At 46.2% G+C, this 27,445-nt stretch overlaps 1 protein-coding gene across 1 annotated transcript in view; it reads right to left on the bottom strand.

Annotated features, from left to right (window-relative positions):
- The window catches only part of thsd7aa (thrombospondin, type I, domain containing 7Aa), a 771,919-nt gene that overhangs the window by 122,531 nt on the left and 621,943 nt on the right, over positions 1-27,445 (bottom strand). Inside the window, exons 11-12 of the mRNA XM_085988376.1 lie at positions 12,272-12,375; positions 963-1,157 (exon numbers count right to left, since the gene is read on the bottom strand). Coding sequence (XP_085844502.1) covers positions 963-1,157; positions 12,272-12,375 — 299 coding nt within the window. The remainder of the gene's footprint in view (positions 1-962; positions 1,158-12,271; positions 12,376-27,445) is intronic.

Consider the following 27,445-nt stretch of genomic DNA (forward strand, 5'->3'; position numbering starts at 1 on the left):
CATTGCCGACGGCACAGCTACCGGCGCTGCTAACCTCCCGCTGAATTTTGCGGGAGGTGTTAGCGGCGTCAAGCCCGGGCGCTTGGGGATTTGCGCCCCATTAGCGACCCCCTGGGGTGCTAATGAGAGGCGCAAACCAATCCAATTTTTCACCCAATATATCTTCCAAATGCAGTAAGCAACAACTTCTGAGCTTGGAAAGTGAACAGCTGTGAGATAGGAGCTTTTATACATTTGCAGCTGTCAAGTAATGAGATGATTCCATGGTCATACAACTCCTGACCTACTTACCTGACATGATCCCCGAGCAGCGTAGACCCCTTGGGTGACCTGCTAAACTCTGAAGGTGAGCTCAAAATATTCCTTAATGATCTGTTAACAAGGTCACAATGACTTGAGTTGCCTCCCCTGCTGTTGCGTGTCGGGACTGCTCAGTGTTGACAGACACGACATTTGGGAAAGGTGCGTGGCAGTGGGTTGACAGCGGTGTCCCGACCTGCTGTCAAAAACATCAATTTTTCCACCCGACCCACCACCGAGCACCCGCTGACCCCCCCGAAAAAATCCCCCCCCGTCATATATATTGCTTATGTGGTGCTTTCTTTTCAAAGTTATTTAAAGATTGATACAAAAATGCTGTATCCAAAGCACAGTAAAGATTTGTTGATGAAGTGTAAATCCAAATGTTTATTATAAGAAATCATCACCATAAGAAACAAAGACAAAGGAACTATGAATTAATGGATGTACTTTCAGAATGAAATGCTGGATATGGTGCCTGTCATAAATAACCATCAAACATTCAAATGTCTAGTTTCCACTTCTCTATCATGCAAGCGTATATAAAAAAGTGCACAGGGTGGAACAGATTCAAGTATGCACATTTACTTTGTGGTATCAGAATAAGGTGGGATGGTCACAGTAAGTTTGCTAAAGGTATTTCTATTTGTTTAGTCACTCACCGACAAGTGTCCTCCTTCTGGTCTGTACTGTACCGCAGTCACCACTGCAGGAAGAAAATTTGGACCAGTTGGTGAACTGGCAGTCATCCTGGCAGGGCAACTGACAGTGTTGAGTTAGAAGTGGCATTGTGCCAGCCCACTTCAGGCAAGTATTAATGTCCACTTGACCACCATCTTGTTTGCGACATGATATTGCTAAAAGCAGAAGAAATAGGATTCCATAAAATGAGTTGGTTTGTTTAAAATATTGATCTGATTGGTTGAAAAAGCAGAACTATTATTTTCTAGAGCTACTTATCATAAGAATTTGGTTTAAAATATCAAAACTTCTTTTTCTTATATTTTTGATGAATTAGAGGGTGTGGACTTCCGTAGGATTCTCCTGTTCACCGGCTGTAACTTTGGCAGAAGAGCCACTGAAACCCAAGAAAAAACAGAGTAAACATCATTTCTGTGGCTCTTCCGTTGACGTTGCAGTGGGTGGGCAAGCAGGATAATCCCTGTGGAACTTTACCCTCGTAGAAATATATCCCCCCAATGTTTATCAAAGCAAAGGATGTCAATGCGGAGGAATGGAATACCTTTTATTTCAGGATCAGGCTAGCTTAAAACATGCCAAGCTTCATTATAGCTTGCATTAGATGCAGAGTAAAGCTTCTCTAGCTATGCCAACAACGTGATTTAACTCAACCTCAGAGACCACCTGTGTGATATTTCATTTCCCGCACCAGCCATTGATATCGACAGATTAAGTGATTGGGCAAAACAGTGGCAAATGGATTTCAATGTAGTCAAATATGAGGTCATCCACTTTGGACCTAAAAAGGATAGGACAGGGTACTTTCTAAATGATGAAAAGCTAAAAACAGTGGAGGTTCAAAGAGACTTGGGGGTCCAGCTACATAAGTTCGTTAAAATGTCATGAACAGGTACAGAAAATAATCAAAAAGGCTAATGAGCTGCTGTCCTTTATATCTAGAGGATTAGAATACAAGGGGGTAGATATTATGCTGCAGCTATACAAAACCCTGGCTAAGCCACACCTGGAGTACTGTGAGCAGTTCTGGGCACCACACCTTAGGAAGGATACATTAGCCTTGGAGGGAGTGCAGCGTAGGTTTACCAGAATGATACCCGGACTCCAAAGGTTAAGTTATGAGGCGAGATTACACAAATTAGGGTTGAATTCCCTAGAATTTAGAAGGTTAACAGGTGATCTGATCAAAGTTTTCAAGCTATTAAGGGGAACAGATAGGATAGATAAAGATAAACTATTTCCGCTGGTTGGGGAGTCTAGGACTAGGAGGCATAGCCTAAAAATTAGAGCCAGGCCTTTCAGGAGTGAAATTAGGAAACACTTCTACACACAAAGGGTGGTAGAAGTTTGGAACTCTCTTCTGCAAATGGCAATTGATGCTAGATCAATTGTTAATTTTAAATCGGAGATTGATAGCTTTCTGTTAACCAAAGGTATTAAGGGATATGGGGCAAAGGCGGGTATATGGAGTTAGGTCGGAGATCAGCCATGATCTCACTGAATGGCCGAACGGGCTCGAGGGGCTGAATGGCCTATTCCTATGTTCCCATGTTCTTATGACCCTTCTGGGTAGGGAAGTTCCAGAAGGAATTACTAATAAAACTAAAATCTGTGAGAATCCAGGATAGAATGTGGAACTGGATATGAAGCTGGTTAAAATGAATAAACTAAGAGATGGTATGTCAGACTGGGAGTGGGTGGGTGGGGAAGTATTGAATGCAGTACCGTAGGGACCAATGCTTGGATGCATGTAAACTTAAACCAAGTTTTAATGGTGGAATTAGAGAGCCACAGGGGTTTTGTGACAGAGAGAAGATGATTAACGGCGATATATTCTGAATGAGAAAACTATTTGCAGCGCCACCTACAGAAATCATAGGTAATTTCAAAGGTCACAAGGGTGTGGATGCAATTGACATTGAAAGGTCCATAAGGAATGTTTATGGGTGACAGGGCATACTGATTTTAATAATACATTAGTCGATCTCCTGTGGTGTTGCACACGGGTATTCAAAACCAATTTGAATTTTTCAGGTCCAGCAGGATTAATAGATGGGAGATAATGTAACCAATGTGGGGTGGTGAGAAGGGGGAGGAGAAGGAGGGTAGAAATGGAGGTGAGTGAAGAAGTGATGTGGGGGAGTTGAGGGGAGAGGGAGAGTGGAAGGAGAAGGCAGCGGGGGTAATTTTAACTTCGGGCGATAGTGTAAATTCTGCGATAGCGGATCAGCCGCCCGTTATACATCTCTCCCGAATTTCATTTCTATTGACGTCAGAGGCGGAATTTTCTGTACCTAGGTGGGTCAGGTGCGGGCGGTCATCGTGGCGGGTCGTGACCCCGCTCCTCATTCCATTCCGCTCCGGAGATCGGCTTTCCGAAAATGGCACCTATTACCCGGCCCTATTAAATGGTGCGGGTCTGATGACGTCATCGATGACGCGTATTCAGCCGGGATATTTAAAGGAGCCATGGCCACATTGCATTTGAAGGTTCATCTAGGAGTGTGCAGGCACTGCACTGGAACTTTTGAGTGTTCCAATCACTTGGAAACATGACTGCACAGAGGCAGAGAGCTGCACCCAGGTTCTTAGATGACTCCCTCCATATGCTTGTGGAGGGAGTGAGAGCACACAGGGAGGTCCTCTTCCCTTCCAATGGGCGGAAGAGACCTCCCTAGCAGAACAAAGGAGCCTGGCTCCAAATAGCAGAGGAGGTCAACAGCAGGGATGTTGTCAGGAGGATTTGGGTGCAGTGCTGGAAATGCTTCAATTACCTCATTAGATCAGGAAAGGTGAGTGCAAAGCCACACTCAACTTCATCCTGCTATGCCTCTCATCACATCCCCATCACTCTGCCTTCCCAACCCTGCTCCTGCACTTCGTTAGTCACATCAACATACCCTGCACGTCCACCCATCCCTCTCTCTCTACCTACCTTATCACATCCCCATCTGACTAACCACCCCTCACACTCACCCTCATCTTAATGCAATCATACCAACTAACAACACACAAGGAGGCCTCTTGACATTGGCATCCTACTCCATCATAGTCTCCCTCTAAAGATGACGTGGTCATCCAGGGAAATTTGAAAGGTAGGGTTATAAAGAGGTTTACGGGTCTGACATTTACCTAATAATGATCTAAATTATCTCAGCCGCCTCTGAAGGCTTTCGATAAGGTCCCGCATAAGAGATTAGCGTGTAAAGTTAAAGCACATGGTGTATTGATTTCTTTGTGGGTTCAATGACGAGACATTTATGAAAGAGAATGACTTTTTATCTAAAGTATGTTCAACTCAGTTAAACAGCATTTACAGGAGACATCATGCTAGTGATGCATCTAGAACGAAACCGAAACTAAACTCCTCTGCTTGTCTCTCACATGACCTCTGCTGGGCAGGCATAAGTAATCAATCAGGCAACTATGCTGGTAAGACATGATAATCAAACAGGCAAATAACATCACTATTTGCTGATATCATTACATCTCCTTTTCTTAAAACAAAAGTATTTTACTTTTAACTAACATGTTTTCTTTGTATTAATCTGCATTTTAACTGTAACACTTAATGAACTTACATTATCATTATCATGATCAAGGTTTTTTAACCTTGCTTTGTGTGTTCACATGAAATATGTCAATACACTAGAACTTGAAGAAAGAATAAGATAACATTACTTCCTTCTATAACAATAGTCCTTAAATTTGCTCAATGAGTCTCTCAGGAGGCTTCACGTGTCTTGAGGATTTTCTGATTGATTGTCCTTGAATCAGATAATTGGTTCTCAGCTGTGTGATCAGGTTGTTCAACAGTATCAGTCTCTTGGCCTGCTGTGGCTGGTCCCATGAGAAGATCTCGACGATTTCTTCTCAGAACAGCACCCTCATCTGTCTGAATGGTGTATGATCTTGGTTGAACTTCACTCAGGACAGTTCCCTTCTGAGTCCATGTGTTTGTTTTGTCTTTGAACCTTACTTGGTCACCAGTGTGGAGTTCAGGTAGGTTTTGTGTTCCTCTGTCATAGTAGTGCTTTTGCTTTTCTTTCTGTTGTTCTTTGAACTTCCTCACTTTCTCCCCCTCTTTTGTTTTCAGGAGGTTCTCCGGGATGGGTAGGTTTGACCTTAGCCGACGTCCCATCAGGAGTTGGGCTGGTGACTTACCACACTCGAGCGGCGTTGTGCGGTATACAAGCATGCTCTGGTAGAAGTCAGTTCCACTGTCTTTTGCCTTGTACATCAGTCTTTTCACTGTGTTTGCGGGCTCTCCTGGGTCAACAGCTCTGGACAACGTGTCTGCTGTATACATCAGCTTACCCGGTGTGTACGCAACATTCAGTTCATCATAGACTGTCTCTCCTTCGCTTTCCACAACAAGGACTCTCTTTACCAGGTTCAGTCTCTCACAGGCTTTTAAACCTAGTATGGCTTGCACATCCTTTGGCACCACGATTAATGCTAGCGTGTGCTCTCTGTCTTTGTATGTTACTTTGACAATGCATCTTCCTTTTCACTGGTATATCAGTACCTGAGTATCCTGTCACTTTCACTTTGATTCCATGTATCTTTGGTCTGGGTCTAATTTTCTTAAAATTAGTCTCTGATATCACATTAACTTGTGCTCCAGTATCCAATTTAAATGGAATATGTATGTCATTCACTTTTAGTGTCAACATCCAGTCTCTTTCTTCTTTTTTGTTTTCAGACACAACATCTACATAGAACTCCTCCACCTCGCTTTCATCTACTGTATGGACCTTGCTTTGTTGCGCTTGGTTCTTACAGCAACGGGCATAATGGTTGTTTTTGTTGCAACTATTGCATGTTTTACCATATGCTGGACACTTTCTTGGTGTATGCTGTGTACCGCATCGACTACATGACTTTCGATTGTCCCTTTCATTTTCGTTCGCTGGCCACGCCTCTTTTTTCACATTGGCGCTCTTTTTGTTAAACAGTTTGTGTCCGTTCATTCTCACTGCATCTACGTTGCAGCTAATGTCACTGAACAGCTCCTTTGCCTGCAACTTCACAGTCTCTGTAGCCCTACACAGTGCTATGGCTTTTCCCAGGTCTAGATCTTGCTCTCTTAGCAGTCTTTCCCTTAGAACATTATCTGGAATACCACACACCAGTCTGTCTTTTATCAGCGAGTCTGTCAGTCCCCCAAATTCACATGATTTGCTTCTGTTTCTCAGTTCAGTCACATACTGATCAATAGTCTCACCCATTTTCTGAACACATGTGAAAAATCTGTGCCTCTCAAACGTCACGTTACGTTTAGGTATGCAGTAGGCCTCAAACTGTTCCATTATTTTATCTAACTTCATTTTGTCTCCATCAGCAGCGAATGTGAAGTTATTATACACCTCCAGCGCTTCATCACCCACGACATGTAAGAACAGTGACGCTTTCATTTTATCACCTTTCTCGTCAGCTCCGATTGCTGATAAATACAACCCCAAACGTTGTTTGAACCTCCTCCAATTTTCAGCCACATTACCTGTCAACTGAAGCATCGCCGGTGGGTGTAAACCTTCCATTTTTTTCACTTCGTTAGCTATTCTCCAATGGTAAGCAACGGTGTTCTCTTTTGGCTTGCTAATTTGTGGAGAGCTGATTTAACTTCAGATTTTTTCTCTTCATCTCTTTCAATCACTTCTGACACCATGTATTGATTTTTTTGTGGGTTCAATGACGAGACATTTATGAAAGAGAATGGCCTAGAAATTCAATTGGCGCCGCGCCAGGGCTTTAGCGCCGGAAAGTTAGCGCCGGCGCTAAGTCCCCCTGCGCGCGCCAAAAATTCAGTAGCGCCGCGCCCAAACGGCTGCTGGCGCTACTGAAGGGTGTTTGCGCCTGAAAATGGGCGCTACCTGCCGCATTGCGGCACTATTCCGGCGCTGCGGTGCCCGATGCGGTGCGGCAGGCTCGGGAAGTGCAGGCCTCCTCCTTCAGTTAAGGAGGAGCTGCCTGCACCCGCCCGCTGGCCGGTAAAATCTTCACAAAAATGAGCCCGGCACCTCGGGGAAGTGCCGGGCTCGCAGCCCAGAAGCATCTGTTCCACGGGGGGGGGGTGGAGGAGTCCGGGGAGGGAGGTGCGGGCAGGCGGCCGGCGGGAAAGCGGCCGGCCGCCGTGCGACCTTAATGCGCCGGCGCAAACTCCTGTAAGACTCGGTTGCCAGAGTCTTAGTTGCGGCTGCCACGGGCGAGGCGGCCGCAACTCAATTTCGGCGCTGGGGCCCGTCACCACGGCAACCGGGACGCTGCGCACACCGATGACATCATCGGTGCCGGCGCAGCGCAACCGGTCTACCACCGATGGTAGGGCCCCAGGGAATTTCTGAACCGGCTGTAAGTCCAGCGCAATGACCTCTAGCGCCGCAAAATGGGCGCAAAGCCCACTCAATTTCTAGGCCAATGTCTTTTAATCTAAAGTCTGTTCAACTCAGTTAAACAGCATTTACAGGAGACATCATGCTAGTGATGCATCTAGAACGAAACCAAAACTAAACTCCTCTGCTTGTCTCTCACATGACCTCTGCTGGTCAGGCATAAGTAATCAATCAGGCAACTATGCTGGTAAGACATGATAATCAAACAGGCAAATAACATCACTATTTGCTGATATCATTACACATGGGATTGGGGGTAAGGTACTGACTTGGATAGAGAACTGGTTGGCAGACAGGAAGCAAAGAGTTGGAATAAACGGATCTTTTTCCAAGTGGCAGGCAGTGACTAGTGGGGTACCGCAGGGATCGGTGCTAGGACCCCAGCTACTCACAATATATATTAATGATCTAGACGAGGGAACTAGATGTAATATCTCCAAGTTTGCAGACGACACAAAGCTGGGTGGGCGTGTGTGCTGTGAGGAGGATGCCGAGAAACTCCAGTATGATTTGGACAGGTTGGGTGATTGGGCACGGCAATAGATTGGGAGAAGGGGAAGTGCAACGAGACCTGGGTGTCCTTGTGCACCAGTCGCTGAAGGTAAGCATGCAGGTGCAGCAGGCGGTTAAGAAGGCAAATGGTATGTTGGCCTTCATAGCGAGAGGATTCGAGTACAGGAACACCGATGTCTTGCTGCAGTTGTACAGGGCCTTGGTGAGACCACACCTTGAGTATTGTGTGCAGTTTTGGTCGCCTTATCTGAGGAAGGATGTTCTTGCCATGGAGGGAGTGCAGCGAAGATTCATCAGACTGACACCTCGGATGGCAGGAATGACGTATGAGGAGAGATTGGGTCGATTGGGCTTATATTCGCTGGAGTTTAGAAGAATGAGAGGGGATCTCATTGAAACTTATAAAATTCTAACAGGACTAGACAGACTAGATGCAGGAAGGATGTTCCGGATGGCGGGGGAGTCCAGAACCAGTGGTCACAGTTTAAAGATAAGGTATAAGCCATTTAGGACAGAGATGAGGAGGAATTTCTTCTCCCAGAGAGTGGTAAACCTGTGGAATTGTCTACCACAAAAGGCAGTTGAGGCCAATTCATTAAATATATTCAAGAAGGAGTTAGATATATTTCTTAAGGCTAAAGGGATCAAGGGATATGGGGAGAAAGCAGGGACAGGGTACTGAATTTGGATGATCAGCCATGATCTCATTAAATGGCGGAGCAGGCTCGAGGGGCCAAATGGCCTACTCCTGCTCCTATCTTCTATGTTTCTGCCGTTCGAGTCGCTGCCGCGCTGGCAAACACACCCGAGGGAAAGGTGTGTGGGGGTGGGATGACGACGGGTTCCCAACCTGCTCCAAGTTATTTCAAATTTCCCTCCCAACCCGCCTCCAATCACACCCACATGGACGGCAGAAAATTCTGGCCATAGTAAATGCTTTGTTTCTCCCCATAGCAGTGTGACTGAGATTAACAACTCAGTGGAGTGCTGCATCTTGCATAATATTTTTTTGTGAAGTCATTGTGTCATTTTTCACTTGTTCAAATGTTGTTCCAAAATAGATGTTACCTTTGAATTTGGGCTACTGGTACCATCGAATTTATTTCTGCAGGATGAATATGCAGATCAAAATGTATTCTTTTCACTAGTTATTTCCCCTTAGTAGAACCCAATATCATTGGAAAATAAAAATCGGGTTACTTCTAATTGCTGATTGTTTGTGGGAGTGTTCCATTTGGACACTTCTGATTCTTCATATTTATATAATGACATCAGCTATTTTTTCCTTTACAATTCAATTTAGTCATTAAAAATTACAAAAGTATGCCCTTAAGTTATCGCATAAATCTAAAACAAATCACAGTCAGACCAAGCGACTTACAAGCAGTCTGCCTGAGATAACACTCACAGAAATTTTTAAAGCACTTGTTACGTGATGCGGATTTGTGGGAACCAAAGAGTTTCACAGTGCAGGAAACTGGGTGGTAAAAATCCATCACTGCTGGTAATTAAACAGGAAGTACATTTTCTTGGGAGATGTATTAATAGCTTATACTCTCATGCAAACAGCGCCCTTAGCAACCATGGTGAATGTATTTGTTTGACAGAAGGGAAACACTGAAAATAATTTCTAACTCTTTGGGTCACGTCAGACCCTTACATCACCTTACTCTGTGTAAAAACTTCCAAATGATTCTGTTAGTTCCGGATTTCTCACGGGAAAATTTGATTTTATGTTGGTCTGCTTTACCAAGGTTACCTAAATCCAGCCTGTTTTCTTTTTTCCTCCCTTTTTTCATTTTCTTTCTGATTTTCTTCCCTTTTTTTCCCCTCCCCTCATGCTGGGGTAAGGTTTCATGGTTACTGGCTAACCTCCAATATCTTACACACTTTTCATGTGCACTCTTTGACAGTGAGCAACAAGACTGTGAGGCCATCATATGTCAGTCCAATCCTTTCCTCACTTAGTGTGAGGACATGTGTATTTTCTAGCAAAGGTCACGGTATAATAATTAGGAGTGGACATCATCGAAGTGATAGGAAAGAAAGAGGCCATCTGGCCCATCATGCTTGTGCTAGTGCTTGCTCTTCAACTGGTACCTTCTACTCCTTACATGCTAATCTAGAAACCAACAAAAGCTGACCAACAGCTTTAAAGCTGTTGATATCCTATTATGAGGATAATGGTGGCAGTTAACTCACATTTTATGGTGGGTAAAGCATAAGAGAAGTCAAACCCGGAACTGATAAAAACATTGATTATGGTTTCAGCAGCAATGGAAAGGAAACAGAGATGCAAACAAGTCATGATGCAGAGATTTTTTTTATTGTTTGTTGTTGAGATGTGGGTGACTCTAGTAAGACCAGATTTATTATCCGTCCCTAGTTGCCTTGACAACTGATTATTTGCCAGGCGCTTCAGAGGGCATTAAGAGTCAACTATGTAATGAGGACTAGATTCACATGTTGGTCAGACTGGGTTGGGGTGACAGGTTCTGTTCTCTGAAGGACATTAATATCACAACTTGCGATGGTGGGATTTGAACTCATGATCCTGGGTTACTAGTCTTGTAGTCCTATAATCACTACATCAAAATAAAAGAGAAGTAGTCAGAGCAGATGTGAGGATGAAAGCTCAGCTTAGGGTCAAGAAATACACTGAGGTTCTGCATCTTCTGACTTAGCTTGAGGTGGTAGCTGGAAAGACTAATGGAGTGAATTCCAGAAGTGCATAGGTGTTTGCAGAAGCCAAATAAGATGGCTTCAGTTTTGCTGACATTAAGCTGGAGGAAATTTTGCCCTATCCACAACTTAGTGTCAGGTAGTTGGAGAGTATAACATCAGCTGAGACCAAATAACTCATCATGGACTGATGATCAAACCTCGGATCTTCTGATCAGTATAACATTATACCCATTAAGCCACCACAGCAGCATTATGCTCTTTTTTAAACTATTCATCAAAATGACATTTCACTCTTGTTGCATAGTGGTTTCTGGACAAATGCATGACTAGTTAGGTATAAAATTGTAAGTTTGTATCACGATTGCTATAAATTCTAGATGGGGCAAATTTTAGCAATTGGCTAATTTTAGCTAATCACACAATCTTTCATTTAACATCCAATCAACATTAAACACAAAGGCCTATAAATTCGGTGGCACCCCGTTTGGGGCGCCAGTCTCGCCTGGAAGGAGCCGCGAGCGCCAGCCGGAAATTCAGTTTCAGCGCCCCAAACGGAAGCGGGGCGCTGCTCGAGTTGCCCCGCATCCCTCTTGGGGCGCTGCAACGGAAAATCGCAGCGCAACGTGCCGCACTGCGGTACTGCAGGCCTTCCTCCCCTTCTTAAAGGGGAGGGGCCTGCTGCAGCGCGATCAGAGATCGCGACTGCCGGCAAAAGAGCCCAGCACTGAGGAGAAGTGCCGGGCTCTTGGGACACAGCCGGCAAAACGTGGTGGCGGGGGGGCTCAGGAGGCCGGGGACAGCGGCGTGAAGCGGCGCTGTGAATGTCTCTACTCAACAACCATGTTGAACAGATTGTATTTTCTAACAAGGAAGTTGGAAAATGTCTAGTGTGACTTCCTTGCTGATGTAACTTGCCTAATTTAAGAAAATAAAAGTTTTAGACTACGTTCAAAATGTGTTGATGCACTCCATAATTTGATAAATTTTGGAATTTAACAATAATTTAAAACTTGAGATTATTTTTCTTTCTATCGAGCAAACAGATTTGGCAAGGATGTCTGGTTGTATGTTACCAAATTTATAAATTCACACTATTACAGTGCATCACAATTTACTTGGCAGCCTCAGTGTATCTATAATTGGCCAAGAATTTCTGCTTTGGGAGCAATCAGCGATCCGGGCACCAATTCCGCTAGTTTTGAGAAGTGTTTTTTTTCCCTCAAGTGTCTGCTCAAACTCATTTGCATATCAGCAAAAATAAAATCTGCCAAGAACCAACGCAATTGGGTAGCCTTTTAGAATGTAATTTTTAAAAAACGTTTTTGCATTAAAAAATATTACTTGTTATATTTAAGAGTGGTAACTGGGCGCAGCTTTATTAATACAGCCAAAAATGGGGTGCAATTAGCGAAAACTCGCAATGCTGATTAATTCATTCTGGGGGCATGGCCAGTTTTCTGGCTGGGGCTTGCTTCTAGCACAATGTTTTTGAAACCAGCGCAACAGATCACAGAAACTTGATTTGCACTGAATGTAATTTGTGCTTAAAATTCCATGATCTTTTGTGCTGGTTTTGGCTGACTTTGGGTGATTTGTACTGAAAAACAGCGCAATCTAGCGGAAATTCCTGCCCAATATGATTAACATGTGACAAGAAGGCCATAGAAAAGTAAACTAACCTCTGGTTTGAAGCCCTGGACCACAGGTTTCATGCGCTCCAGGGCTGTCTTGACGGACATACCAAGGTACTAACTGACACCGACGCCATTTGTGTGTTTTCCACCTATTAGAAAGAATACAGCATTAAGTTTCTGCACACAATTTTATTAAGAAAGAAGGAAAGAACTTGCATTTATCTTCTACACCATATTTATATTTTCCTTCTTTACTTCTCACTATGCATCCTCTCCCAGATGAAGGGCAGGACAATTTGGGGGTCTGACTCATGAGGAAAGACTGAAGAAATTTGGGATTTTCAGCCTAGAAAGGATGTATTGAGGTGATCTTACAGAGGGATAATAGATTGCTAAGAGTATAGAAAAACTTAACCCAAAAATTACTTTAAATTAAACTGCAGAAGTAGACCTAGCCAACACAGTAAAAGGCAATTTTAGGACTGATATCAGGAAATTCTTCTTCACATAAAGTACAATCAACAAGTGGAATGAGCTTCCAGATAGAATAGTGGAGGCAAAAAACTTGGAAGCATTTAAGAAACAATTGGGTGCTACAATGGGAAGGGGCATATTAAGATCTCTGAGGATGGATAAATTAAATGGGCTTTCCTCATCTGTAATTATCCTGTGAGCTAACAAGCACTACAAATCTTGGAGCTGATTAGCATTGTCTATTGTAATCACCAAGTCTGCAGAAAGCCAAAGCTATTGGAATAGCTATAGGACCTGAATCAGCAATGGAAGAGAAGGGATTAACAACTTTATTTCCTCCCCTTCTCCGCCTCCTACCACCATATTGGCCCAGAAATTCGGGTCTCCACGGGTGAGTATGCACGGGGTACTCACCCGTAGGCCCAAAGGAAGTGCCGGTTTCCTGCATTCACTGCGCAGGGGTTCAGAGGTCGAATGCGTACGCGGGAGAGACTGCGCGTGCGCATCGAACTTATTGAGGTGCTTGAGACCGAGCTTCAGACACTGCGACACATCAGGGAGGGGGAGAGGTTCCTGGACTCTATGATTCAGGAGGTAGTCACACCTATGAAATTAATTAATTCAGATGTAGTCCGTGGTCAGGGACAGGACGGTGTGACTATGAGTGAGGCAGGTACGGGGGTCCAGGAGGTAGTGTTGAAGGAGCCGCAGCCCTTGCTCTTGCCAAACAGGTTCGAGGTTCTTACTCACTGTGAGGGCGGGAGTGGGAGCGGGGACTGCAGGGAGGATGAGCAACCTGGCCACAGCACCGTGGAACAGGGGGCCATTCAAGTGGGGGGAGTAAAAACAAATGTTGTAGTGGTAGGGGATAGTATCATTAGGGGGATAGATAGGGTTCTCTGCAGTCAAGAGCAGGAGTCCCGAAGGCTGTGTTGCCTGCCTGGTGCCAGGGTTAAGGACATCTCTTCTGGGCTGGAAAGAAACTTGGAGTGGGAGGGGGAGGATCCAGTTGTCGTGGTACATGTTGGTACAAACGACGTAGATAGGACAAGGAAGAAGGTTCTGTTAAAGGAGTATGAGCAGCTTAGGGGTCAAATTAAAAAACAGAACCTCAAGGGTAATAATCTCTGGATTATTACCTGAGCCACGAGCGAATTTGGCTAGGATAAATAAAATTAGAGAGGTAATGCGTGGCTCAAAGACTGGTGTGGGAAAAATGGGTTTTGCTTCTTGGGACACTGGCACCAGTACTGGGACAGGAGGGAGCTGTTCCATTGGGACGGACTTCACTTGGCCAGTGCTGGGACTAGAATCCTGGCGAATCATATAACTAGGGCTGTAGAGAGGGCTTTAAACTAATTAGTGGGGGGGAGGTTTCTAGAGAGCAAATAATAAAAATGACAACGGAGAAGGTCATAGACTTAGGTAGCAGTGGGGGAATTAAAAACCAGAGCGTGTCAGGAAGCGACAGAAGCTATGGAGTAAAAGGTAAAGTAGTAAAAGGGGAAAAAGCAGGAACTAAGTGTCACAAAACATATTTGAAAGTTCTTTATCTGAATGCACGTAGCATTCATAACAAAATGGACGAGTTAACGGCACAAATAACTACATATGGGTATGATCTTGTGGCCATTACAGAAACATGGCTGCAGGGTGACCATGACTGGGAATTAAACATACCAGGTTATTTAACAATCAGGAAGGATAGGCAGGAAGAAAGGGGAGGTGGGGTGGCTATGTTAATAAAGGAAGGAATCACTGTAATACAGAGAAATGATATTGGGTCAAAGGATTAGGATAGTGAAACAGTTTGGGTGGAGATAAGGAATAATAAGGGGAAAAAAACACTAGTGGGCGTAGTCTATAGGCCTCCGAACAGTTGCAGCTCTGTTGGACGGAGTATTAATCAGGAAATAGTTGAGGCTTGTAATAAGGGAACAGCTATAATTATGGGGGATTTTAACTATCATATTAACTGGACAAATCAAATTGGGCAGGGCAGCCTTGAGGATGAGTTCATTGAGTGTATTAGGGATGGGTTTCTTGAGCAGTATGTAACTGAACCGACCAGGGGGCAAGCAACCTTAGATTTGGTCCTGTGTAATGAGACAGGATAAATTAAAAATGTCCTAGTAAAGGATCCCCTTGGAATGAGTGACCATAACATGGTTGAATTCCATATTCAATTGGAGGGTTAGAAGGTTGGATCTCAAACAAGCATGCTGAGCTTGAATAAAGGAGACTATGAAGGTATGAGAGCGGAATTGATTAGAGTGGACTGGGAAAATAGATTAAAGGTTAAGACAGTACATGATCAGTGGTGTACATTTAAGGAGTTATTTTACAACTTCCCAAAAAAATATATTCCACTGAGGAAAAAAGGGTGTAAAAGAAAAGATAGCCATCCGTGGCTAAGTAAAGTAATTATGGATAGTATCCGACTAAAAACAAGGGCATATAAGGTAGCCAAATCTAGTGGGAGGATAGAAGATTGGGAAGTCTTTAAAAGACAGCAAAAAATAACTAAAAGATTGATTAAGAAAGGGAAGATAGATTATGAAAGTAAATTAGCAAAAAATATAAAAACAGATAGCAAATGTTTCTATAGTTATATAAAAAGTAAAAGGGTGGCTAAAGTAAATGTTGGTCCCTTAGAGGATGAGACCGGGAAATTAATGGTGGGAAACATGGAGATGGCAAAAACACTGAACAATTATTCTGTATCAGTCTTTATAGTAGAGGACACCAAGAATATCCCAACACTGGACAAACAGGGGGCTCTAGGGGGGGGAGGAGCTAAATACGATTAAAATCACTAAGGAAGTGGTACTCGGTAAAATAATGGGACTCAAGGCGGATAAATCCCCTGGACCTGATGGCTTATGTAATGTATATACCTTTAAGGGGGGAACTATTTTTTACAGCTCATGTATACTGCAGTACCGGCAGTAACCACACCTGTATGTAGCACTGAGTAGTAATCTGTACAGTTCAGTTCCAGAGTGAGCCATGTTGAGTAAACACCTGTTGTACCGTTCCCCTGCAGTCTTGTGTCTTATTACTTTCGGACACAACATTGGCGACGAGACAAATTTGATCCTACCTGCAACTCTGCATCACCTTCCAGGGATTCGTTCCTGGAGACCAGTAGATTGGAGGTCAAGGCCAGAGACACGGGCGTCGACCACGGGCAACTGCCCAGTCATCCAGCAGAGACTCGAGAATTGCAGGGGAGGCTGTTGAGAGCCAGGCTTGGCTTTCCAGTCGTGGTGGTCCAGCGAAACGGGTTGGCAACAGGTAGTGCGCAGACCCTTCCCGGACAGCGGCGGGCTAGAGCCCGACCGAGCGGCATAGCAAAGGGCCGAGCAGCGTCGACGGGGGAGAGAGAGAGAGAGAGAGGGCAGAGCGCAGCCGGTGTTCAGGGGCCGAGCAGCATCGAGGAGAGGGAGAGAGACGCGCAGAAACCCGCGAGGCGCCGCCATTGCCACGAGGACCGCCGAGAGCGGCGTTGGCAGCAGCGCAGGAGAAGCGCGCGAAACCTACAGGGCGCTGCCATTGCCACGAGGACCACCAAGAGTGGCATTGGCAGCAGCGCAGGAGAAGCGCGCGAAACCTACAGGGCACCGCCATTGCGACGAGGACCGCCGAGAGCGGCGTTGGCAGCAGTGGGGGAGGAAGGAAAGCGCGGGAGATGCCATTTTAAGCCATTTTAAACCACACCCAAAATGCCGAAGAGTGGCAGTATCACCGCATTTGACAATGAAGTCGAAGATTGGACTACATTTGTCGAACGAATAGAGGTATACTGCAAGGCAGATGATGTGTCAGATGACAAGAAAGCGTCGGTATTGTTAAATTTAATGGGTGCAAAGACGTATGGCTTATTGCAAAATCTAGTAACCCCAGCGAAGCCAGTGGAAAAGCGTTTTGGAGACATAGTGACGATACTGCAGGAACATTTAAACCCCACACCGCTGCTGATAGCAGAAAGATTCAAGTTTCACAAATGGAACCAGCATAAGGATGAAAGCAATGCTGAATATTTAACAGAACTGCGCAAACTATCGAAACACTGTCAGTTTGGAACGGGACTGGCAGATACCTTAAGGGACAAGTTTGTGTGTGGGCTTCAAAGTGAAGGAACCCAGAAACGGCTTTTATCTGAAAAGGACCTTACGCTGGACAAGGCTTTCCGCATTGCGGTATCATATGAAGCAGCAGCACGGGGCGCTGCAGAGATACAATAGAGACCGCAAGATTATGGCACAAACGAAATGTCATACAGAACAGAGAAGTGCTATCGTTGTGGCAGAACAACACACGACCACAATGATTGCTGGTTCAAAGACAAAGTGTGCAGACAGTGTGGAAAAGTAGGACACATAGCACGAGTCTGCAGGTCGGGAAAGAAATCCAGCAATAAGAAATCTCCAAAAGAAAAGTACAAGAAGGTACATAAGGTGACGGAGAATAGTTCAGACGAACAAAAGAGTGATACCGACTCCGAAAACAGGGAGCTGAGTTGTCTGAAACTGCATAATGTGATCAAAACGGAGGATCACCGAAACATTTGGGTCACTCTCAAGATAGCAGGAGTCCAGGTAAAGATGGAATTGGACACAGGATCAGCCCTAACAGTCATAAACCGACGGGACTACGAGCGGCTATTCCGGTTACCAGGACGCCAAGTTGGACAGCCAGGGGTAATCTACATGCCAGGTGTGTGGAAGAAACCGAGGGGAAACATCGAGAAAAACTGAGAGGAAACATCGAGAAAGACAGAGGAAACATCGAGAGAGAGAGAGGGGAAACATCGAGAGAGACCAAGATGGAAACATCGAGAAAGACTGAGGGGGCACTTTATTTATTTTATTAATTAATTAATTAAGTTGTGAGTTCCTCACGATGCTCTCCCAGTGCGGCCACCCTGTAACCAGAGATTATTCTAGAAGCCTGGGTAGAAATATCAATGTAATTACTGTAGAAATTACTTTTTTTACATTATTGCTTGTTAATTTTATGTGCTGTCTTTTCATGTCTTTTTTATTTATTTTATGTCTGCTTTATTTATATTTAAAGTATGTATGCGTGTATATGTCGGTATGTGTTTTTTTGTGATGGCGCCGATGAAGATGGCTGCCGTCCTTGCGAGCTCCGTGTGTACCAGGCAGCTAAGTGTTCTTGCTGCTTGGTGCTCTTGGCTTGTCAAGAAAAAAACATTTCACTGACTAGATTACACTTCTTGTATTTAGTTATGTGACCAATAAAATTGAAATTGAAATTGAAATTCTCACACATACTCTTGAGAGACACAAAAATTATTTTGAAGACGTACACGGGGCAAAAAGTCTACCCCAAAGGAAAAATAAGGGTGACCGTTATATATAACGGTAAGGAAACACCAAAACTAGACCTGCATGTATTGCAAGATGGAGGACCACCATTACTGGGATGTGAATGGATCCGGAAAATACAGCTGGATTGGCATTCCATACAAGCACTGACTGTGGCTGCCAAAAAGGATGACGACGTCACACCTGGGCGACTGTCAAAGATCCTAACCGACGCACAAGTGTTCCAGCAAGGACTCGGAACACTAAAAGGCATGACAGCAACAATTAAAATCGAAGAAAACGCAAGCCCAAAATTTTTTAAGGCCTTATGCGATCCGCCCAGCCGTCGAAGCAGAGCTGCAGAGTTTGGAATGTTCAGGAGTACTGTCCAAGGTAGACTGGAGCGAGTGGGCTACACCCATCGTCCCTGTGATGAAAAAGTCGTTGAGCAGCACGCCTGGGGAACCAAGGAAGGTTCGCATCTGTGGGGACTTTAAGGTAACAGTGAACCCAGTCCTTCACACCGTACAATATCCACTTCCGCGGATTGAAGATATTTTCGCCTCGCTATCTGAAGGGAAACGCTTCACTAAGATTGATCTGGCCCAGGCGTATCTGCAAATGGAGGTAGAAGAAGCATCAAAAAAATACCTCACAATCAACACCCATAAAGGTCTCTACCAATACAACCGGCTGGTATTCGGGGTAGCATCAGCTCCGTCTATTTGGCAAAGGGCAATGGAACAAGTCCTGCAAGGGATCCCAGGGACCCAGTGTTATTTGGACGACATCCTGGTCATGGGCGAAAATGACAGTGATCACCTCGCCAACCTGGAGCAGGTGCTCACTAGATTGAAGGAACATGGGCTCCGAGCTAACCGCCCCAAATGCGAGTTTTTTAAAAAACAGATCTCGTATTGTGGCCACGTTATCGATAAAGAGGGGTTACATAAGTCCCCAGAAAAGATTGAGGCAGTAGTAAAGGCTCCAGCACCGGAAAACGTGTCACAACTGAGGTCGTTCCTCGGGCTGGTAAACTACTACCATAAGTTCTTGCCAAATTTGTCTACAATACTACACCCACTGAACACCCTACTGCAAACTGGGGTGCCATGGAAGTGGAGTGACGAATGTAAACGAGCTTTCCAGAAGAGCAAAACACTAATCACATCGAAAGATGTATTGGCCCATTTCAACCCAGCACTACCAATTCGGTTGGCGTGTGATGCATCACCCTACGGCATTGGAGCGGTGCTGTCGCACAAATTCTCGGACGGCTCAGAGAGGCCAATAGCCTTTGCGTCATGATCATAAACCTCAGCCGAGCGTAACTACGCCCAGATTGACAGGGAGGCCCTCAGCCTAGTGTGGGGAGTGAAAAAGTTCAATCACTATCTGCACGGGCAGAAATTCACCTTGCTGACTGACCACCAGCCTCTTGTTTCCATTTTTAATCCGAAGAAGGGCGTTCCGGTGATGACTGTGCAACGACTACAAAGATGGCCACTCATTCTAGGGGCGCAACACTATGAGATTGAATATAAGGGCACGAAACAGCATGGAAATGCTGATGGGCTATCACGCCTGCCACTGCCTACTGCGGAGGAAGCACCAGCAGTGGATCCTGTCGAAATATTTCATTCGACTATAGTTGAATACCTACCAGTAACTAACGCTCGTATAGAACAGGAGACCCGAAATGACCCGACACTGTCTCGGGTATATGATTTGACGGTGAAGGGATGGCCAGCACATGGCGACTCACTGTTGCCAGCATTCTCAACAAGAAGAGAACAGCTGTCAGTGTGCCGGGGGACCTTGATGTGTGGATCCTGAGTGGTAATTCCACCCAAGTTAAGGGATAGAGTGCTCAATGAGCTTCATGAGGGTCATCTGGGAGGGGTAAAAATGAAAAGCCTTGCCAGGGCTTATGTGTGGTGGCCGGAAATCGATAAACAAATCGAGGACCTGACCAAGAGCTGCTCAGGATGCCAGAAAGTCCAAAATGCACCACCACATGCCCCTCTACACCCATGGGAGTGGCCCTCAACTCCATGGCAACGGGTGCATATTGATTTTGCTGGTCCATTCATGGACTCAATGTTTTTAATAGCCGTGGATGCGCACTCGAAATGGCCTGAGGTCATCAAAATGTCCTCCACCACCATGGAGAAAACTATTGCAGTCCTACGGACCATTTTTGCCAGGAATGGCTTGCCAGAACAGATTTGCTCCGATAACGGACCACAGTTTGTGTCCGAAGAGTTCCGGAGGTTTATGAAGAAGAATGGGGTAAGGCATTACACATCCGCCCCGTATCATCCAGCCACAAATGGATTGGCTGAGAGGTTCGTACAAACCTTTAAGAAGGCAATAAAGGCTATGTACAATGACAACATTCCGCTGCAGCATAAGGTGGACAATTTCCTGTTCACCTACCGGAATGCGACACAGGCAGTCACCAACCAGGCCCCGGCCATGATGTTCTTTAACCGAAGGTTAAGATCTTGCCTGGATTTGCTCAGACCAAACGTAACGTACGAAGAGATGTTAAGAGCAAGCAATTCCAGCACATCCATGAGAAGCCAACAAGGAGCTTCAATGTAGGGCAACCAGTCTTGGCCCGCGACTACCGAACAGAAAAATGGCAGCCAGGAACAATATGCACACGGCAGGGCCCACTAATGTACACAGTGGACGTTGGGGAGAACATCGTGAGACGCCATGCTGACCAGATCCTAGAGTCACAGGAACAAGTCAACCCCATGTCTCGCCCATACGTACTTGGTGAGGAACTCGACGTACAGGTCGCATCTACCCCAGAAACAGTAGCATCGGAAGCTGATGACCCAACCGACGACAGGGGGCCTGAATCGCCTCCGCACCAAGAGCGAGACACTCGGGAAAGGTGCTATCCAGAAAGGATCAGGAAGCCTCCCCAAAGACTGAATATATAAATGGACTATTTTCAGCTAACGTTGTATGTTAAAAGTGTTAATTGTAATTAGTTTGATATTTAATTGTTAAATGAGTGTTATGGTACTGTTAATCTAAAGGGGAGGAATTGTAATGTATGTACCTTTAAGGGGGGAACTACTTTTTACAGCTCATGTATACTGCAGTACCGGCAGTAACCACACCTGTATATAGCACTGAGTAGTAATCTGTACAGTTCAGTTCCAGAGTGAGCCACGTTGAGTAAACACCTGTTGTGCCGTTCCCTTGCAGTGTTGTGTCTTATTACTTTCGGACACAACAGCTTACATCCTAGGGTCTTGAGGGAAGTGACGGTAGGGATTGTGGATGCATTGGTAATAATTTTCCAAAACTCCCTGGACTCAGCAAAGGTCCCGGCAGATTGGAAAACTGCTAATGTAACACCCTAATTTAAAAAGGGTAGTCAGCAGAAGGCTGGAAACTATAGACCTGTTAGCCTAACATCTGTGGTTGGTAAAATTTTAGAGTCCATTATTAAGGAGACAGTAACGGGATATTTGGATAAACGTAATTTAATTGGACAAAGTCAGCATGGTTTTATGAAAGGGAAGTCATGTTTGACAAATTTGCTTGAGTTCTTTGAGGAAGTAACATACAGGTTGGATAAAGGGGAACCAGTGGACGTAGTGTATTTAGACTTCCAAAGTGCATTTGACAAGGTGCCACACAAAAGATTATTGCTCAAGATAAAAAATCACAGGATTGGGGGTAATATTCTGGCATGGGTGGAGGATTGGCTATCTAACAGAAAGCAGAGAGTTGGGATAAATGGTTCATTCTCAGACTGGCAATCAGTAACTAGTGGTGTTCCGCAGGGGTCAGTGCTGGGTCCCCAACTCTTTACAATCTATATTAACGATTTGGAGGAGGGGACCGAGTGTAACATATCAAAGTTTGCAGATGATACAAAGATGGGAGGGAAAGTAGTGAGTGAGGAGGACATAAAAAACCTGCAAAGGGACATAGACAGGCTAAGTAAGTGGGCAGAGATTTGGCAGATGGAATATAATACTGGCAAGTGTGAGGTTATGCACTTTGGCAGGAAAAATCATTGAGCAAGTTATTATCTTAATGGCAAGAAACTGGAAAGTACTGTAGTACAAAGGGATCTGGGGGTCCTGGTGCACGAAACTCAAAAAGTTAGTATGCAGGTGCAGCAAGTGATCAAGAAGGCCAATGGAATGTTGGCTTTTATTGCTAGGGGGATAGAATATAAAAACAGGGAGGTATTGCTGCAGTTGTACAAGGTATTGGTGAGACTGCACCTGGAATACTGCATACAGTTTTGGTATCCATACTTAAGATAAGACATACTTGCTCTCGAGTCAGTACAAAGAAGGTTCACTCGGTTAATCCTGGGGATGAGGGGGTGGTCATATGAGGAGAGGTTGAGTAGATTGGGACTCTACTCATTGGAGTTCAGAAGAATGAGAGGCGATCTTATTGAAACATATAAGATTGTGAAGGGGCTTGATCGGGTGGATGCGGTGAGGATGTTCCCAATGATGGGTGAAACTAGAACTAGGGGGCATAATCTTAGAATAAGGGGCTGCTCTTTCAAAACTGAGATGAGGAGAAACTTCTTCACTCAGAGGGTAGTAGGTCTGTGGAATTTGCTGCCCCAGAAAGCTGTGGAAGCTACATCATTAAATAAATTTAAAACAGAAATAGACAGTTTCCTAGAAGTAAAGGGAATTAGGGATTACGGGGAGTGGGCAGGAAATTGGACATGAGTCTTGGTTCGGATCGGTCATGACCCTGTGGGTAGCGGAGCGGGCCCAGGGGCCGTGTAGCCTGGTCCTGCTCCTACTTCTTGTGTTCTAATTCTGTGTTAGATTTCAGGAGATGGTTCTATTCACAGGTATTAGTGGAGACCTCGGGAACAGGCTGCCAGCTAGGAGTCCTTCAAGAGTAAATTGGGCCTGTTCCTGGCTTGGGTGGAGATCACCTCTTACAGAAGGTAAGTACTGTAGGAAATAAAGGGACAGAGTGATCTCCTGGACGAGTTTCGATCGCCTAGATGAGTCGGAGAGGAATTTCCCAGATTTTTTCTCCCAAATTGGCCATTGGGTTTTTTCTTTGGTTTTTCGCCTCTCCCGGGAGATCACATGGGTTCGGGTGGGATGGAGAGTGATAGTAGATTTGAGGTTAGGATCAGATCAGCCATGATCTTATTGAATGGTGGAGCAGGCTCGAGGGGCCGATTGGCCTACTCCTGCTCCTATTTCTTATGTTCTAAGAGATGACCTCATGTGACTATAGTTTGTTTCCTGATGGAATGAAGATATGAGTTTCTTAAGATGGCTGGTCTCCTTCTACATTAGCTAAGTCTTAACTCCACCTCCTAAATAATAGTCACATAGGAAATGTTGCTGTGGCAAACTGATAAGAATTAAATCAATTCAGTGACTGACTTTAGCTAATAAACTTATCAAAAATCCCATTGGGAATGAAATCTGCCCCTGCTATATTGACACAACAGTATGAAGTTGCTATTGATGCATTATTTTAACAAAGACGCGACTGCTGCCAATGAACCGGAAGCGTTCTGCCAATGCGCACTTCCAGTTTGTTATGGGAGCGGGCTCATTAAAAAAAAATTAAAAAGCCAGGAAGGGAGCGGGCTCGTTAAAAAAAGCTGGGAATGGAGCGGGCTCGTGAGAAAAAGTTGGGAAGGGAGCGGGCTCGTTAGAAAAAGTTGGGAAGGGAGCGGGCTCGTTAGAAAAAGCTGGGAAGGGAGCGGGCTCGTTAGAAAAAGCTGGGAAGCGAGCGGGCTCGTTAGCGTGCTCGTTTTAAAAAAGCAGAAACATCATGCTTCCGGTTGTTGGAGTGCGCAGTACGTTTCTGCGCAGCTTCCGGTTCATTGGCAGCAGCCACTCCATTTTAACAATGGTGTTAGTGCCTTCATTAAAATAAGAGACAAAGGGGGAGAAATTCGGTATCGCCCCATTTGGGGCGCAATTATCGGCCGGGCGCAAAGATTAGCGCCTGGCGCTAATTATCGCCTCCGACAGCAAACTTGGCTTTTATCGCCCCTGGAGGTGATTGGAGCGCTAAATCAGGTGTTACACAACTCTCTTAAGGCGCTAAGGCCGAGGAGCGAAGCACTACCTCAGAGGGCGGGCGCAGCGCAGGTGCTGTCAGTTAGCGATTGAACACAGACACACTTGCGCTGGTCAGTTCTTAAAGGGGAGGGTCGATCTTGCTCTGCAGCCACACCCTGCTCAGTGGAGCCTTGAATCTCGGCCTGGGCAGACCTGTGGCTAAATCTAGCAGCCAGACACTATGGAAAGGGCCAGGGAGCGAGCACTGCGCTTCTGCGAGCGGGCTTTGGAGGCTCTGGTTCGCGGGGTGGAGCGCAGAAGATCCATTCTGTACACAGAGAGTGGCAGCAGGCCTTTGCCAAGCGAGAACAGGAAAGTGTGGAGGGAGGTGGCTCAGAGAGTGTTCTCAAGCAGCATGGTGCCTCGGACTCATGTGCAATGTAGGAAAAAGTTCAACGACCTCACTCATGTCGTCAGGGTGAGTGCCTTTTTTTCAAAACCACTTCATCCCTCCATCTCCACCTCACTTTATGGCCAGAGGGTCTTGAAAGCCCCAATGCCCAACACTCATCCAACACCTATGGCCCTTTCATGAAACACACACGCACATTCCACACTTTGCATACAGTAAGGGCTATTCAAACATGGGAGGCATTTCAGGCAAGATCATGGCTGCATACAGTAAGGGCTATTCAACCATGGGGGGCATTTCAGGCAAGATCATGGCTGCATATTTACTCAGACGCTGTCCTATTTCTTGCAGGCCAAGCTGACTCATAATAGGAGACAGCAGCAACGGACCGGTGGGGGGCGGCCTCACCTTCAAGCCCTCAGCGATCTTGAGCAGCGCGTCCACAGGATTGTGGCAAGCCAGGTGATTGGTCCCGTCGCCACTAGAGACGCCGACCCGTTCTGGACAGCAATGGTAAGGTCATCACCTTCTTGTCCTCTCTCCTTCCACTTGTTCCTCACAACAGCAGCCTTTGACACTTTCAATCCAAATCACTAAATCGCTGCACTCATGCCTCCCTTGCTGCCACCCTGTCCTCGCGCTAAAGCCACTCTTGTACCTCCCTGCTTTCAGATGGTGATTCACCAGGTGAGGAGACGGGCCCTCAAGCTGCCATTGAGAGTGAAGCTGAAGGCGAGGAGGAAGGGGAAGCCGGACCATCAGTGCCACCCTCTATCGAGGCAGCCCATGCCCATACTGGGGACACGCCTTCCCTGGAGGGGAGCAGGGGGGAATGGTCTGATGAGGGTGAAGCTCCAGGACCCAGCGGGCTGAAGCAACGTGGGGCGGTTAGGGAAGCTCGGGGGCCTTCTCCCCGGACGGAGAGTATGGCCTCGAGTCATGCTGCACTGGACGCAGATGAGAAGCGGGTCCTCGCTGAAATGAGCGCCCAGGTGGAGCAAAGGCACACTGGCTGCAGTGGCAAGGATGCCTAAATCCATTGAATCACTGGCTAGGAGTGTGGAGCACTTTGCTGTAGCACAGGCGGCTGCCATGCAAATGCTAAGTGCTGCAATGCAGTCAGTGGCTGGTCTCATGCAGACGCAGATTGAGGCCACGAGAGCACTGACTGCTGCCACCCTCGCTGGATCGGGCAGATTTCCCCGGGGCTCTCACCGTGCCGCAGCAGGCCAGCAATCTGTGCTCCATCAGATTGCTCCGGATGCTGAAGTGCTGCCCCGTGGGAATGCCAGTGTGTCGGTCGAGCAGGGAGTTGTTGTTCTCTCTCAAGATGACAGCATTCCTGCTGCCACCACTGTCACTTCTCCACTGCAGTTGCCACCGCCTGTAGGACAGACTGCTGCTGCCCATGCAGAGTTGGAGCAGTCAGCAGCCGGGCCCTCCAGGCCCAGAGCTGGTCCAGGCCGTCCCTCAAGGGCATCTGCAGCCTCAGTTTCTGACACTCAGCAGCCTTCCCCCAGCCTTGCTCCAGCCACTGGGGTCCCATTACGGAGGAACTGCAGGGTGAGAAGGGGGCAATTTCGCAAGGGAAGCAGATCACCCTCGAAGGGCAAAAAGTAGGAGGTGTGGCAAAATGTCTTTCATTGTTTTATTGAAGGCCAAGGTTCATGGTCAAATTTTTGTTACTGTTTTGGACATTGTCTCCAGGTTGTGAGAGCCAGTTATGTGAATGAATGTTTTTTTTTGTTTCTTTCTATTACTTTGTCATGCGGAAATGAGACACAGTTTGTGAAATAAAGAAGTGTCTGTATTCAAAATGTGCATGTTTGGTCTTTGCACTCATTGTTGCCTTGACCGGCTTAGGGGTTGCGGGATGGTTTCATTCAGGTAAGCCATTCCCTCAGAGGGGGCCTAGAAGCGACTTGCTATGAGCCTTTGACGGACGGCCCTTCCACTTTGTGCCTCCCTCCCGCCTTGGTGCTGCTGATGATCATCCTCCTCATCTTCCTCCTCCTCCCCCTCCACTGGTGCTCTAATGTCTGGTGGCATTGGCTGGGTCCTGAGGATTGCCAGGTTATGCAGCATGCAGCACACAACGAAGTGGGAGACTCGCTCAGGCGAGTACTGCAGGGCTTCTCCAGAATGGTCCAGACAGCGGATCCGTTGCTTGAGCACGCCGATTGTGTAACTTCTAACTTCTGCAGGCTTACCCCCGCGGGATAACCTGTAAAAAAAAACGAAGTTCGATGCGCACGCGCAGCCTCTCCCACGCATGCGTTCAACCTCTGAACCCCTTCGTTCAGAGGAACGGAAGTGCCGGTTTCCCGCGCATGCGCAGTGCATGCAGGAAACCGGCACTTCCATTGGGCCTACGGGTGAGTACCCCGTGTGTACTCACCCGTGGAGACCCGAATTTCTGGGCCATTAATGTAGGAGAACTGTTGGCGAAAAACCCTGGGAGGGTACGGTCTCCTGTACCGAGGCCTGTTAACCCTCCTCCGTCTGGGCATGATTGCCACTCTCTCTCTGCGTCTCTGTGCCCTCCGAATGTGATGGAAAAGGACGACGTTCCCATTCATTGCAGCCCCCATAGTATCTGGCCAATCAAAGTTATGAAGGTCAAAAAGCAAAGTACCTGCAAAGTTATGGTCAGAAGCCAAAACTACCTCAGACAGCGTTGATTCAATGCAGAAGTCTCTCTTTCTCTCTTCTGTCTCTCTGCAAATCTCTCTCTCTCTCTCTCAGAACGAGTGGTGCAAAAATGGCTACCACTCAAAAGCCAGGAAGAGGCCCCCTTTAAATAGCAGCACCCCCAGTCCCACAGCAGCTGGGAAGCGTTCCAGTCAACCTGTCGTTGGTAGCGACAGGCAGAAAGGAGGGGGGCGCCACTGAATTTCCAGTCCGGGGCGCCCCAAGGGCGTTGCACTCTCGAATGACATCAAGATCTGCGTGCGCAGGA

Source organism: Somniosus microcephalus, chromosome 5 (assembly GCF_052327205.1).
Source record: "Somniosus microcephalus isolate GS21.2 chromosome 5, FLI_Smic_1.0, whole genome shotgun sequence".
Taxonomy (NCBI): domain Eukaryota; kingdom Metazoa; phylum Chordata; class Chondrichthyes; order Squaliformes; family Somniosidae; genus Somniosus; species Somniosus microcephalus.